The sequence below is a fragment of the Aedes aegypti genome, chromosome 2, assembly GCF_002204515.2.
Source record: "Aedes aegypti strain LVP_AGWG chromosome 2, AaegL5.0 Primary Assembly, whole genome shotgun sequence".
NCBI classification, from domain to species: domain Eukaryota; kingdom Metazoa; phylum Arthropoda; class Insecta; order Diptera; family Culicidae; genus Aedes; species Aedes aegypti.
The window spans coordinates 119,970,582-119,983,484 of record NC_035108.1 but is presented as its reverse complement, the minus strand read 5'-3'; the positions used below and the strand labels follow the sequence as shown (position 1 = coordinate 119,983,484).

The following is a 12,903-nucleotide window of genomic DNA, read 5'->3' as shown; positions in this document are numbered from 1 at the left end:
GATAATCAAGCTAGCTTACAGTTGTAAATACTAAACGATAAAATATATTAAGATGTATTGAAGCTAAACCTAAGGAACCAGACAAACGTTTATGCTGAAAATTTAAATCATTGGACAGATATGTTGGATGCACTGTGAAAAATATATGATTGATTGCTGGGATGCATTGCCCCACCTAATCAGAATTAAACTGAACCCTTGCAACTTTCTTCCCGAGAAAGAAACTTACAGCTTTTGACTAAGATTCGCATCGATTCTCAAATCAAAGTCAGACAAAAAAAAAAATAAAACAAATATGAAATAATATGTCTCACAAACTCGTTTTATTTCTTGTAATGTTGGTTGGGGATCTTGGGGTCAGGAAATAAACAATATGCGCTCAAGGTTGATATTCTCCGTCTTCCAGTTACTCATACAGAATGAATATTTCTTCATCGGAACTTTGAATCACTGCAACGTTTGGGTTAGATCACGACACGAATGTAGGTAAAGGAGCCCCTATTTGTGTATGGGCCGTCGAATAACAGACCTTGTCCTCAAGACCACAACTCTCACTTGTGCTTATTCTGCGCGGCGTGTGAGGTGACACGAGTCGAATGAGGTGACAATTGTCGACTCGCTCCCATTTGATTAACATTAGTCGTCTCACGCCACTCGAGGTGAGAGTAGCTCGTCTCGACTCACACGCCGCGCAGAATAAGCACAACTGTAAAATTTGCTTCTGGGTACCATGCCACTGCGCGGTCCAACTTACAGCCTTACAGGAGATAATGGTACTGGTTTTATACTTGGATTTAGGTCATAAGTGGATACAGGATTGGGATAATATCTATTCCGCATAGGAGAGTAAAGTTCAAAATGACAATGAATCCGAGAAGTGCCAGCAGCTACTTCCAAGGGTCCATTCCCCAGGTCGCTGAAGGTATTAGGTTTTTGCAGCCTTCCTCACTGCGGCCTGAATCAGAAAACAGCAACTTCGTTTCGCCTATGAGTATGTGGGAGGCACCGCTCTTTGTCAATCAGATCGAATGCTGATCATGGCCGGTTACGACAGGGAGTGGTGAATTTGTTGGGTGAACAGCAGCTTTTCTTGATGTTGTTTAATAATGAGTTTGACATTCCGACAAGGATAACAAATCAACATTGGAGCAAGCCATGAATTGAAAATTTTCTTAGTGTGCATTTAAATGCATTTAAATAATTTCGATTTAACAGATGCATCAGAAGTGATCCACCCCTTGCCATAAATACATTATTGGAAGCTTCTTAATTACATCATGAGAGATCTAATCATTTATAAAAATTGCAATATATATCTCGCATAACTTCTGATCTCACCCTAAAAGCCATTGGTAACCATGTGTGTAGCTCGTTGTTTCTGAGCATTTGAAAGGATTTTCATGTTATTTAACAACGCTATGGGAAAGAAAGGATCATTAGCTACCTGCCCGTGATGTTGGTTTGGATGCTTATTCTTTCTTTTGTTCAGAAACAACGATCTACATATATGGCTACCAATGGCTTTTAGTGCGATATCTCAGAGTATGCGAGATATTTACATATATTAAACAAAATCTGTGAATTTTAATTCAGACGAGAAAAATGGCAACACTGCTCTCACGCCGCTCTTTGACTCATCGTCCCGAAAGGGTTCGCGATGCATTCTCGCCCATCGCTCGGTGCAGTTTGAGTGAATCACCCAAAGTGTTTGGACAGAAAATCCACGTCGCTCCGCTATTCGCTTAATTCTGCAGAAAAATTTCCGCAAGGACCCTCCCAAAACCAGCTAAAAAATGTAAGTAAACCTGTTTAAGGTAACTTGTAATAGTTTTCCGTAATGGGGGAATGTTAGTTTTTGCGAAATTTTGGATTTTTGTTTCCGGATGATTGGGGCTGCGGGTGAAAATTTTCTACTTTTCAAGATGGCTGCCAAATGGAGTCGTTCACGACCGTTGCCTGGGCTCGATTTCACGATGGGTTCTTTTTTCTACCTACATTTAAAGATATAAGTAAAGCTGTTTTAGCATTCTAACAGTAGAATCAACGTTTTAACGCATTTTAAATTTCATTTTCCGTCCTTTTATTTCCGCATCTGTCGGTTCCGGATAATTCTCCAGTTTTCTCAGCTGGAAATTTCCACGAATCGATTGGGTGGGGAAATTAAGTGCGCCTGTGCAGTTGCGATGGCCGCTCACACAAAGGCACGATTTACTGGATCGGTTTTCTCTTTTCTACAAGTACCTACGCTGCTAAAGTACTAGTACCTATTTAACAACGTGACGTCGCATTGATTCCATCTCACTGCACATGAAGCATTTTTTTTCTGTGCTTTCGCTAACTCAGCGCTCTGGCATGGAGCAGCTGTGGATATAAACATAGATATGGGCCCCCGGGCAGGGGAAGAAGGCTTCGTACCGGATGAGCTTGGAAGTTGGAACGGTAGTTGTTGCTAGGCAAGCATAGTGTGTGGCTTTCGCCGTTGGAAGGTAATGGCGTGCGCAAAGCCGAGCTGTTCATGTTTCATTGAAATGTGTATGGGTACAGCGTTATATGGCTTGAAGCGTTTAGCTCATTATGTTTTCATTTACATCATTCCACAGTTATGAATCAGTTAATTTTGTTATGTTCAATCAAAAGTCACTACGCTTTCACTTGATTAATTATTAAAATTAAAATTTTGGATATATTAGATTATAACTGATTGAATTTTGACACTTCATTTTGCAAAGACAAAAAGGAAAATATGAATACTTGAATGTCATTTGCAAGACGAGCAAATTTCGTTAAATTCTAATTTTTGTGACAGTCCTTTTTCGTCTGTAACATTAGAAATATAAATAATAGAACGCTAGTGGCGCTGTTACCACAAAATAAAATACAATTATTTTATTAATACTTACTATTGAAGTTTTTGATTGTTTGTTTAGTGCCATGTTGTTGAGAATGTTTTATTATGGTTGAAAAATTTGATTTGACACTTATAGACCCGGTACTCAGACTGTCAGAACGTGGCAAACTAGATGTTGGTTACACGAACAGTCGCGACATTGGCCTAATCGGCTAATGCTTGTACTTCTGTAACTTACACACTTCTTCAGTGTCAAGTTCTCGACTTGAAGTGTAAGTCGCAGACGAAATAGGCCTGTCAAAAGATACGCAAACTATTAGAATTGTACGAAATTTGCTCGTCTTATTAGTGATGTTTAACCCTCTTTTTCCTATGGTAGCACAGATGATCCATCGATTTTCTACGAACGCTAGTTAAACCGAACAGGTACGATTAGCTTAATAATGATTGGAATAAATTTATGCGCTCATTTGTCTCATCAAACGTCGAAATTAGTGACCTAAGGGTCAAACTGTTGAACAACAAACATTTTTATAGTGATTTTGAATAATTTAGCTTATTTGCAACAACTTTTGTTCAAGCCCCTTTTTTAAAAACTCCATTTCGACTGTTGTCGAATTGTTTTTTTTTTTTGCAAAGTGAAGTGTCAAAACTCAAAATGTTTTTGATCGTTTGAATATGGATGTTTATGAAAAAATGCTGATGGTTGATAGTCTAATGTGTCTATAGCTTCTGCTTTCCAAGCAGAAGGTCGTGGGTTCAATCTCAGGCCCGTCCCTTATTCAAATTTGTATCATCTCTCTGCCTCGTCCCTTATTCACATTTGTATGCTCTCTTATTTATTGCTGTGTGCGTTTGAAATGCAAATATCAAATGCGGGAACACCAAATGCGGTAAGATTTTCAACAAGGAAGGCGAAGTCAAAATTTGATTTTCTTTGCTAGGTTGGCGGAGATATGCATCAAGGTTGCTAAGTACCCTTTGGTTATTTTGTGTTACCGCATTTGAAGCTCAGTTAGACTGGATTTGCACGTCAAACGCAAACAGCAATATAATGGCATCAAACATAATCAATTTAATCTATCGTTAGAAATTAGAATAGGATCCTAAAATGTTGAATGAAATCTGGTTTTTATTCAATAACACTAAAGAGCATGTTACAGCAACTACTTTAGCATTTTTTCTCGCTCAAATAACAGCTACAAATTTAAACTTCAATTTAAAAATTAGGTCCACAAATGAACCTTGACATTTAAGATCATGTTTGACGTTCGCTTAGTCGGTGTGATAAAATTAAAAAAAAAACATTACCAATTTTTTTTTTTTGAACACAAAACAACGAAAAACAAAAAAAAATGAGTAAACATGTGTTTTTGGCCTAAACTTAAGCGTTTGGCACTAAAATTGGGACAGGGCTTTAGGACCATATTGAATAAATCGACATAACCGCTTACCACAGTGGCATCTATACGGTTGAAGACCGCATCCATCACCAAAACATTATTTTATGATCCAAGGTAATTGTGGGAAATTCAGGAGATTCTCCGGTATGCAAGTAATCGCAGTAGGCAACGCGCGCGAACGGTTGTGTTGAAAATTGATCAGTCACGTTTTTATCGTCTCCGCAAATTATTAGATTCGGCTGGTGAAACGACTGGTGCAGTTTGAAAAAAAATGTCTACAGCGGAAATAGGAGAATTTACGTATTCTCGGCAATCCAAGCCGATGCCACACTTCTTTTGTAATTTTCTCGGCCATCTGCATACAACATATGTGTTATTTCTGTTTACATTTATGTCCTGCCCTGCTCCTCCATTGATTCACCCTAACAGAATTTTTAAAAGCTTGTTGGAAACATTTTTGCAACGCTTCGAACATCTCATGTCCGTGTGACTATTGTCGGCAACCTCCTTTTCTTCGCCAGCTCCTAATCAGCCGTAACTTGAGGCGTATTCGTTTGAATTGATGACATTATGGCGAAATTGTTCAATTTCGGATATCTCGTCAGCGGGAAACTGATAAAACAAAGAATCATATGAATGTTTGCATTGGTGTGTTTTGATAGAAAAATACTGTTTATTTGACGATTGAAATTTGGTTGCCGATAGTAGTCGAATAGTGCCGAAGCCGAAAATTAGCCTAAATCGGTTTACACCCGATTCTGTTTTTGCACGGATTTTTTATTACACGGACGTGCAAAAAATGTTTCCATTAATTTTTTTTTTTTCGCCAAAACTTTATTTTTGCATAAAACGTCGAGAAATAGTGTTACTTTTTGCATGGTTTTTGAAACTATGAACATATTTTGCACCGTACGCATCCCCCGTGCAAAAACAGAATCGGGTGTATAATTCGTTAAGGAGAAGATGAATCGAAGCCAAACTTCAAATTTTTAAAAGCACAAATCTGGAGAACCAATCATCCGTTTAAGATGAAAACTTAATCGATTGATCACTAGCTGGTGATGACCAATCGATTAAGTTTTCAGCTCAAATGGGTATTCGGTTCTCCAGATTTGTTTGGCTTCGATTCAACTTCACCTTAAAGCAAAGCAAAAGGTGAAGATGCATCGAAGCCAAGCCTCAAATTTTCGGGAGCACAAGTCTAGAGAGTCGTACAGCGGATTGGGCTGAGGACTTGATTTCATAGTAACACGTTGGTGGTGACCAATCGATCAGATTTTCAGGCAGAACCGTTATCTGGTACTCTAGATTTGTGCTCTTGAGGGTTCGAGTTTTGGCTTCGGTTCATCTTCACCAGGAAAATCTTTTTTTTTTGCGTCGTCGCGTCACCGAAGTTTTTTTTGTTTTACTTTGCACCCGTTCTGAGTGCAATTGAGTTTGGGTTTTCACGTCGCCGGATTGTTATTTTGCTTCTTATTAAGGTAGCTACAGTTGCTCAATCAAGGATGGATGGTCAATTTGGTGAGCTCGTTTCATGCTATTATTTTAAATGTAATGGTGGAAAAGTTACCCAAATGAATTGATTTAATAAAATATGAACAGTTCGTCACTGCAAGTGTCGGCATAGATTCTTGTACACTGCCATCAAAAACCTCATACCTTATTTTTATCATTATTAAAATAACGTTTGAATGCTTCGACGCTAAAAGTCTCGACTTATCATAGATGATTTTTTGAACTGATGTTGCATGCATCGCGTCCCTTACCAAATGGAATCCTGATCATGCAGCTATAATCCCTCCGCACTAACAAAACTACTTCCCATGACAACCATAGAGATGCAGACCCAACAAACATTTAAGTGGAATAAGAGTTTAAGAAACCATTTTTAAGCTTATTTCAGCTGAATAAACTGTTGTTCAGCTACTAATGTTACTTGGGGAGTTTATCTCGGTCTCTAGTAACAATTAATGAGCTTGAGCTTGATTGGCCGCCCGTGGATGCTCCGCCGGAACCAACCGAATGACTGCTTGGGACTAACAGGCATCCTCAGTGTATAAGTGCTGGTGATCTTTTATTTTTAGGCGACAATGGTGCCTGCCACGTCAGAATGCAGACCAATGTGGGGAACGGGGAGGATTTGATGTTGCACTTATACTGGCCCACTGTAGACCGTGGATTCCGACTGCATCTACGCCAGTTCATGCGGAAGTATGGATTGGGGGAAAGGCATGGCAGAGAAGTTTGCATAAGGAAAGGCATGCGCGAGGAACAATAAAAGCGTTAGGGAAACGGTTTCTAGTCCGTCTCTGGTTCTAGCGTTTGCTATGAACGAACAGTTTGAGTGTGATAGATTTAGAATGGAAGATAGAAGCAAGTGAGAGATACACAACTACAAAGTACGAGGAAAGGGACGGGCCAGGGATTGAACCCATGACCTTCTGCTTATGAAGCAGAAGCGGTAGCCATCAGACCACCAACTCCGTCTTTCGATCTCTAGTAACAATGAATGTCACACTAACATTCCTTCCTTTCACCGATGACAGTAAGGACGTGGTCGGTGCCATTATTGACTTTTTAAGGTTTGGAGTTCTCGAAAGTGTACATTGAAGATGTAAAGCTACTCCCAAGTTACATCTCTTATAAGCGGTTTCTTCACCACCGCTTAGGCATTAAACCTAGTTTAACCATATGGGTAAACGTGGTTTACGGCTTAAGCGAAGGTGAAGAAATTGGCCCTTAGTTCTATGTGCAACTTCGATTATTCTGGTCAACCACGGAGTAGCAACTACGAATTGTACGGTCATCAATGCTTATGCTTATGCTTATTCTACCCTAATGACAACTATTGGTAAAACTGTGATGTACATACGATCACCATATTCAGATAGTGAAATGGTCAAAATATCCTAAAATTCTTAGTTTTGGGCAAAATGCGTTTAGCAAGGGCCTTTTCCGGTATTTTAGCTCGTTCATGCGCTCTGCATTGATATGTTACTGATGGAGACCTCCACAAATTTCCATTTTTCCCTTTTCCCCAGGTACGGCAATCGTCAACAATCGTCCGGCGGATTCAGGGGAGGCAACCAGGGTGGTGGCCGCCCCATGAACGGGGGAGGATTCCGCGGTGGCGATCGCCCCTCGGGAGGATCTCGTGGCGGAATGGGCGGCGGAATGGGAGGCGGTGGCGGTTTCGGTGGTAATCGCGGCACATTCGACCGGCAAGCTAACAACGGTGCCACGCTGCGTACGCTGAAGTGGACTAGCGAAGAGCTGACCCCCTTCGAGAAGGACTTCTACAAACCATCGGAGTTCATTTCCAACCTCTCGGAAACGGAGGTCAAGGGGTATCTGGCCAAACTGGAAATCACGCTCAAGGGCAGAAACATCCCACGCCCCAGTATGGAGTTTGAACAGGGTGGTCTACCGGACTACATCCTGGAGGAAGCGAACAAGCAAGGCTTCTCCAAACCAACGGCCATTCAGGCTCAGGGTATGCCAATCGCCCTAAGTGGCCGCGACATGGTTGGAATCGCTCAAACAGGCTCGGGAAAAACCCTGGCCTACATTGCGCCAGCCTTGGTGCACATTACACATCAGGATCAGCTACGTCGGGGAGATGGTCCGATTGCCCTTGTATTGGCACCAACGCGAGAGCTGGCCCAACAAATTCAACAGGTTGCTACGGATTTCGGACAGAGAATTAACGCCAACAACACCTGCGTGTTCGGAGGAGCCCCTAAGGGACCGCAGATCCGTGACTTGGAACGTGGTGCGGAAATTGTCATTGCCACACCTGGCCGTTTGATCGATTTCCTCGAACGAGGAATCACTAACTTGCGTCGTTGCACCTATCTGGTGCTCGATGAAGCAGATCGCATGCTTGATATGGGCTTCGAACCGCAAATTCGCAAGATCATGGGACAGATTCGTCCTGATCGCCAAGTGCTGATGTGGTCCGCCACATGGCCCAAAGAAGTTCGCAACTTGGCCGAGGAGTTTTTGAACGATTACATTCAGATCAACATTGGATCTCTGAACCTGTCGGCAAATCATAACATTCTACAAATTGTGGATGTCTGTGAAGACTATGAAAAGGACCAAAAGCTCATGAAGCTTCTGACGGAAATCTCTGCTGAGAATGAGACTAAGACGATTATCTTCGTCGAAACAAAACGGCGGGTGGACGATATTACCCGCAACATCAACCGTAATGGTTGGAGAGCTGTGTCAATTCATGGCGACAAATCGCAACAGGAACGTGACTACGTTCTGAATGCATTCCGAAATGGACGCCAGGGTATTCTGGTGGCCACTGACGTCGCCGCCCGTGGACTTGGTAAGTGTTCTGGTCTAGGATCAGTTTGCCGTTCAAGCGACTCGCGAGTCGTCGGCGGTTGAATGCTGGGGTAAACTCACATGTTGTAGTAGACTTGTCGACCTTTTTCACGTATGCTAATAATATGCCACGTTCGCTCACGCATTCACCGTTGGAGAACCACTCCTGTTACCCAATGACACATCAAATCAACCAATTCCTGGGATACTTATTCGCCTACAAAGTTTTGTCAGTCAATTGTTCTCACTGGCCGAGATCGTCTGTAAGAGATTAGCAATTCGAGGAGAATCAGTTTCTGAGTACACCACCTGTGATGAAATCCTTCTGTATTTGTTCGTATTCAGATGCCATTCCGTATCGATCGAGAAAGAGATGGATTTATGTATTTCCTGTATTCACGACCATATATTCGTTTTCTTTGCAGAAATTGATATATGGGGCGCACGTGAGGGATGTGCGTCCCAATGTTTAACCATACCTTGAATCTTTCTTTTCAGGACAGCGCTTGTTAGCATCTTCGGGCATCATGGACGCAGCATATGGATGAAACAGGTTTTTAATTGATTCGATTCTTTCTAATAATAGTGAATACCAGGAAAGATATAAACTGAGAAACATTTCTATTCTTGTGAGCATTAGCAGTTTGTTTGCTGGTGGTGAATGTGTTCTGAAAAGCTTGGTAATTCCATCCATGAGCTTTTCGCATAAACAACAAATATGGAGGCAGTTGGTATTACAGGGTGTATTTGATTTATCTATCGATGCAATAGCTATTCAACAAATCGGCAATCTCATCATGCTCGAGAAGACGTTTCACTGTGCAATTTTTCCGCAAGTTCTAACGGTGACGTGGCATTTCTTCTCAATTCCTCGGCTTTGTGCTGCAACAGATCACGTCACTCCTAATGAGCTTGTCTTGATACTCGGCATTATGCAGATTCACAACGCACTGACCCTCGACCCCTGGCATGTGTGGAAAACTTCCCGCGTTTTCGGGGATTGTGCCTAAAAAAAAGCTATTGCTAGTAAATTATGTTTCATTCACTCAACTAAAAACAAATAGGCATTATCGATTAGCGGAATTGTGAAACGAAGCTTTATCTTGGACAGCATTATCTTCCCTTCCCTTGAGTTCACATTATCACTAAAAGCGCAGTGTTCGTAGGTCAGGTAACCCAAAGCTTTACGTTCATTTAACTTTTGCTTAATTCATGATCCCTAACCTCAAAACAGTGCGCCTTTTGCAAGGGCATTGCTATTAAATCCATGCTTCTAAACCGCTTCCTAAAAATTGAACCATCTTAACTTGGCAGTGCTGTTAATGATGTTCTTATGTCAAAACGCTTCAAAATAGTGCCTATAACTAGTTTTAATCAGCAAATTAATCCTGAAGTGAGTGAAATATAAAAATTACCAAAATTTAGTTCCTTCGACCATAATGATCTCACGGCCAAATTTGATTTGACTGAACAAAAGCTCGTATAAGAATGTACTATTAAAACAGACAGTGAATTTGATTATTAGAATTTAAGTTAATTAGTTACTAAAAACGAACAATAATCAAAGGCACATTGAGAAAAGAACTTTGATGAAGAAGACGTTTCATCTGTTAGTAAGCATACTGTGATGGGGTTTAGCCAAAATTTTGATCGCGTAGTTCGTCCATATAAATTGCAATAAATCGGTAAAAACACCCGAAATGTCATCACATAACTTGCGGATAGAAGCTGAATTCCTCATCAAATGGATCGCTTGGTAAAATCTGTTTTAAAGAACGTTTGAATATTATCCCATTTGTGATGCGAAATCATGTTTTCCCACGTAGCTTCCGTATTTGCCGTCGCGGAAGTTGCACTTTACCGATGTTTTGAAAATCTTTATCCGATTTTCCGACTGCGTTGTAATAACACGCTCTTCATGTACGTTACATGCTAATGCCCGTTCCCCGCTCCCGTACAGATGTCGAAGACGTGAAGTTTGTAATCAATTACGACTACCCGTCAAATTCAGAAGATTACGTCCATCGTATTGGTAGAACTGGCCGTTCTAACAATACCGGCACTGCATACACGCTGTTCACCAATTCCAATGCCAACAAGGCCGGCGACCTCATCAACGTACTTCGGGAGGCCAATCAAGTAAGTGACATCGAAACCCCCTCCCTACTTCTTCCCACAGATTCCTCGCTCATCAGCAATAGCTAATTTGCCATTTTCGTCACGCTTCCATTGCAGGTTATCAATCCCAAGCTTGCAGAAATGGCCAAACCGGGCATGAACAGACATGGACAACGCCACAACAGATACGGAAACCGCTACGGAGGTCAGCAGAACAGGCCACCACGTGATGGAGGCTACGGTGGACAGCGCAACGATGGAGGTCATCGCTTCGGTGGCATGAACAATGGCAACAAATTCGGTGGACCTCGCGGGGATGCTGGCGGTGACAAATTCGGTTCGAAACCGGCCCAGAACGGAGGCTACCAATCGCGTGATCAGAATCGCATTCCAAATGGATCTGGACCACCATCAGGAGCCCGTCCTAGCCGATTCTCTGCTCCGAGCAATGCACCTCCATCATTCCCGTCTGGTGCAACCGGTGGCAACAGTTATAATAAGGGGGCTTACCAAAACGGTTCTGCTGCCAGTGGAAATAGTGCTCCGACCAGCAATGGTTACGGATCATACAAACCTTACACAACCGCTCCTCCAACTCAAAGTGCAACCGGTGCGTCATTCGGCGGATATCAAAGAAGTACACCTGCTGTTCCTTCCGCGTACCCGTCGTTCGGCGGTGCTCTGCCACAACCTGGACAAACGTTTGCATTCCCTCCACCTGCAGTTGCGTTAAACTAAGCATCCTTTAAGTTAATCATCCCTTGAACTTCATTCTTATCTCATTGAATTATTTTTTTTATTGACACCATCTAATCCATAGAGCAAAGTGTGATTAATTAGTTTTACCTGTGAACATGATACAAACCTAGAAAACAAAGTAACTAGGATTAAGAACGTCCTATTTATTTAATTGATTGTTATTAGCAGGTACTGATCCAAAACAAAGAATGTAAGAATTTGCACTTTCAAGTAGCTGCGAGTTGGATTCTTAACATTTGCTCTTTTTACTATCCTCGATACGATTGATTATATAAATGTGATAATGATAGTACGTAGTCCATCAAATCGAGACAAAAAAAAAAACACAAGCAACAGAAATCATTTCTGTGTTCCACTTTACTCGAATGAGAACCAATTCGCAAATTTGTATTTATTATAATTTGTGTGGAGGCTGTCCTGCGTTGACGCAGAGATCTACTGTGAATTTAATAGATGTATGTGAAATGGAAGTTGCGGTTGGATGTGTGAATAATAGGAAATAAATTGATTAAAAAAGCAAACTTCAAGATTTTGAAATTCACACAACACTTGAGACAAATGTGTGGAGGGCAGCTAGCAATGGTATCAACACCGAATGCCCCATTGATGGTACTTCGATTTTAAAATATTACGATAACGATAAGAATTAGACCGTTTCGGATAGCACTGTAATCCACACATTGAATCTACTCTTTAGTCTGCAAATAGCATACTAACCCCATTCTTTACAGCAACTAGTACTAACAACTCTGAAACATGTAATTTGTTTTACTGAAGTGTTGTGCTTTAGTGGAATAAAAGCCATTTCTTGGAGAAATATGGATGGTACATTAAAAATAATAACCTTATGAATAGCAATTTGTGTTTTCCTGTGAATATGTCCGAATATCAATCCTTTCATGCCCATTCATGTTCATTCACGATTGATTTAGGAGAAAAGTGGGACAAAATCGACAATCTAAGTGAACTATTTAAAAAAAATATACACCCTGATTTTTCGTTTACGGCGGATCCATGTTTCGAACGGGAATGTTAAACGGGTTTCGATCGAAAGAGCTTTCAAACGTAAACAAGAATAGGGTGAAAGCGTAGAAAAACGGCTAAAAACAACAGTCATCGGCGATATTCCAAGGCATCAACGTCGGTTTATCTAAAAAAGCAATGCTTAACGGTTAATGATAGAATGATTGTCAAGCCTGTGGTTCAACTTTGCGGCTAACGCAGGACGGAAAATTTTTCAAAAGATCCGCAATATACAGTGAGAGGCAAAATAAAGTGCCCACCTTACCAGTTTTCGAATTTCTCTCATTGATTTGGTTCAAATTAAAGTTAACACACCTAAATCTTTTGTGATATTTTATTTTTGATGTTCTTTTAAAGTTGCACTTACGAAATTTTGATTAAAAAAAGAATTTTACTTAAAGAAAAAGAAAATCA

At 41.0% G+C, this 12,903-nt stretch overlaps 1 protein-coding gene across 1 annotated transcript; it reads left to right on the top strand.

Moving 5' to 3' along the window:
* The first annotated feature begins 1,656 nt into the window (after positions 1 to 1,656).
* Positions 1,657 to 12,320, top strand: LOC5573418 (ATP-dependent RNA helicase dbp2). Its single transcript, XM_001654542.2, has 4 exons — positions 1,657 to 1,795; positions 7,293 to 8,590; positions 10,550 to 10,728; positions 10,825 to 12,320. Coding segments are annotated over exons 1-4 (2,100 nt in total). The 5' UTR covers positions 1,657 to 1,793; the 3' UTR covers positions 11,446 to 12,320.
* The last annotated feature ends 583 nt before the right edge of the window (positions 12,321 to 12,903 follow it).

What these genes read in the sequence shown, in the direction of transcription:
- LOC5573418 (XM_001654542.2), top strand. An exon ending in CGTCGCCGCCCGTGGACTTG is followed by an intron (nt 8,591 to 10,549) that starts GTAAGTGTTCTG and finishes GCTCCCGTACAG; the next exon opens with ATGTCGAAGACGTGAAGTTT. An exon ending in TACTTCGGGAGGCCAATCAA is followed by an intron (nt 10,729 to 10,824) that starts GTAAGTGACATC and finishes CTTCCATTGCAG; the next exon opens with GTTATCAATCCCAAGCTTGC.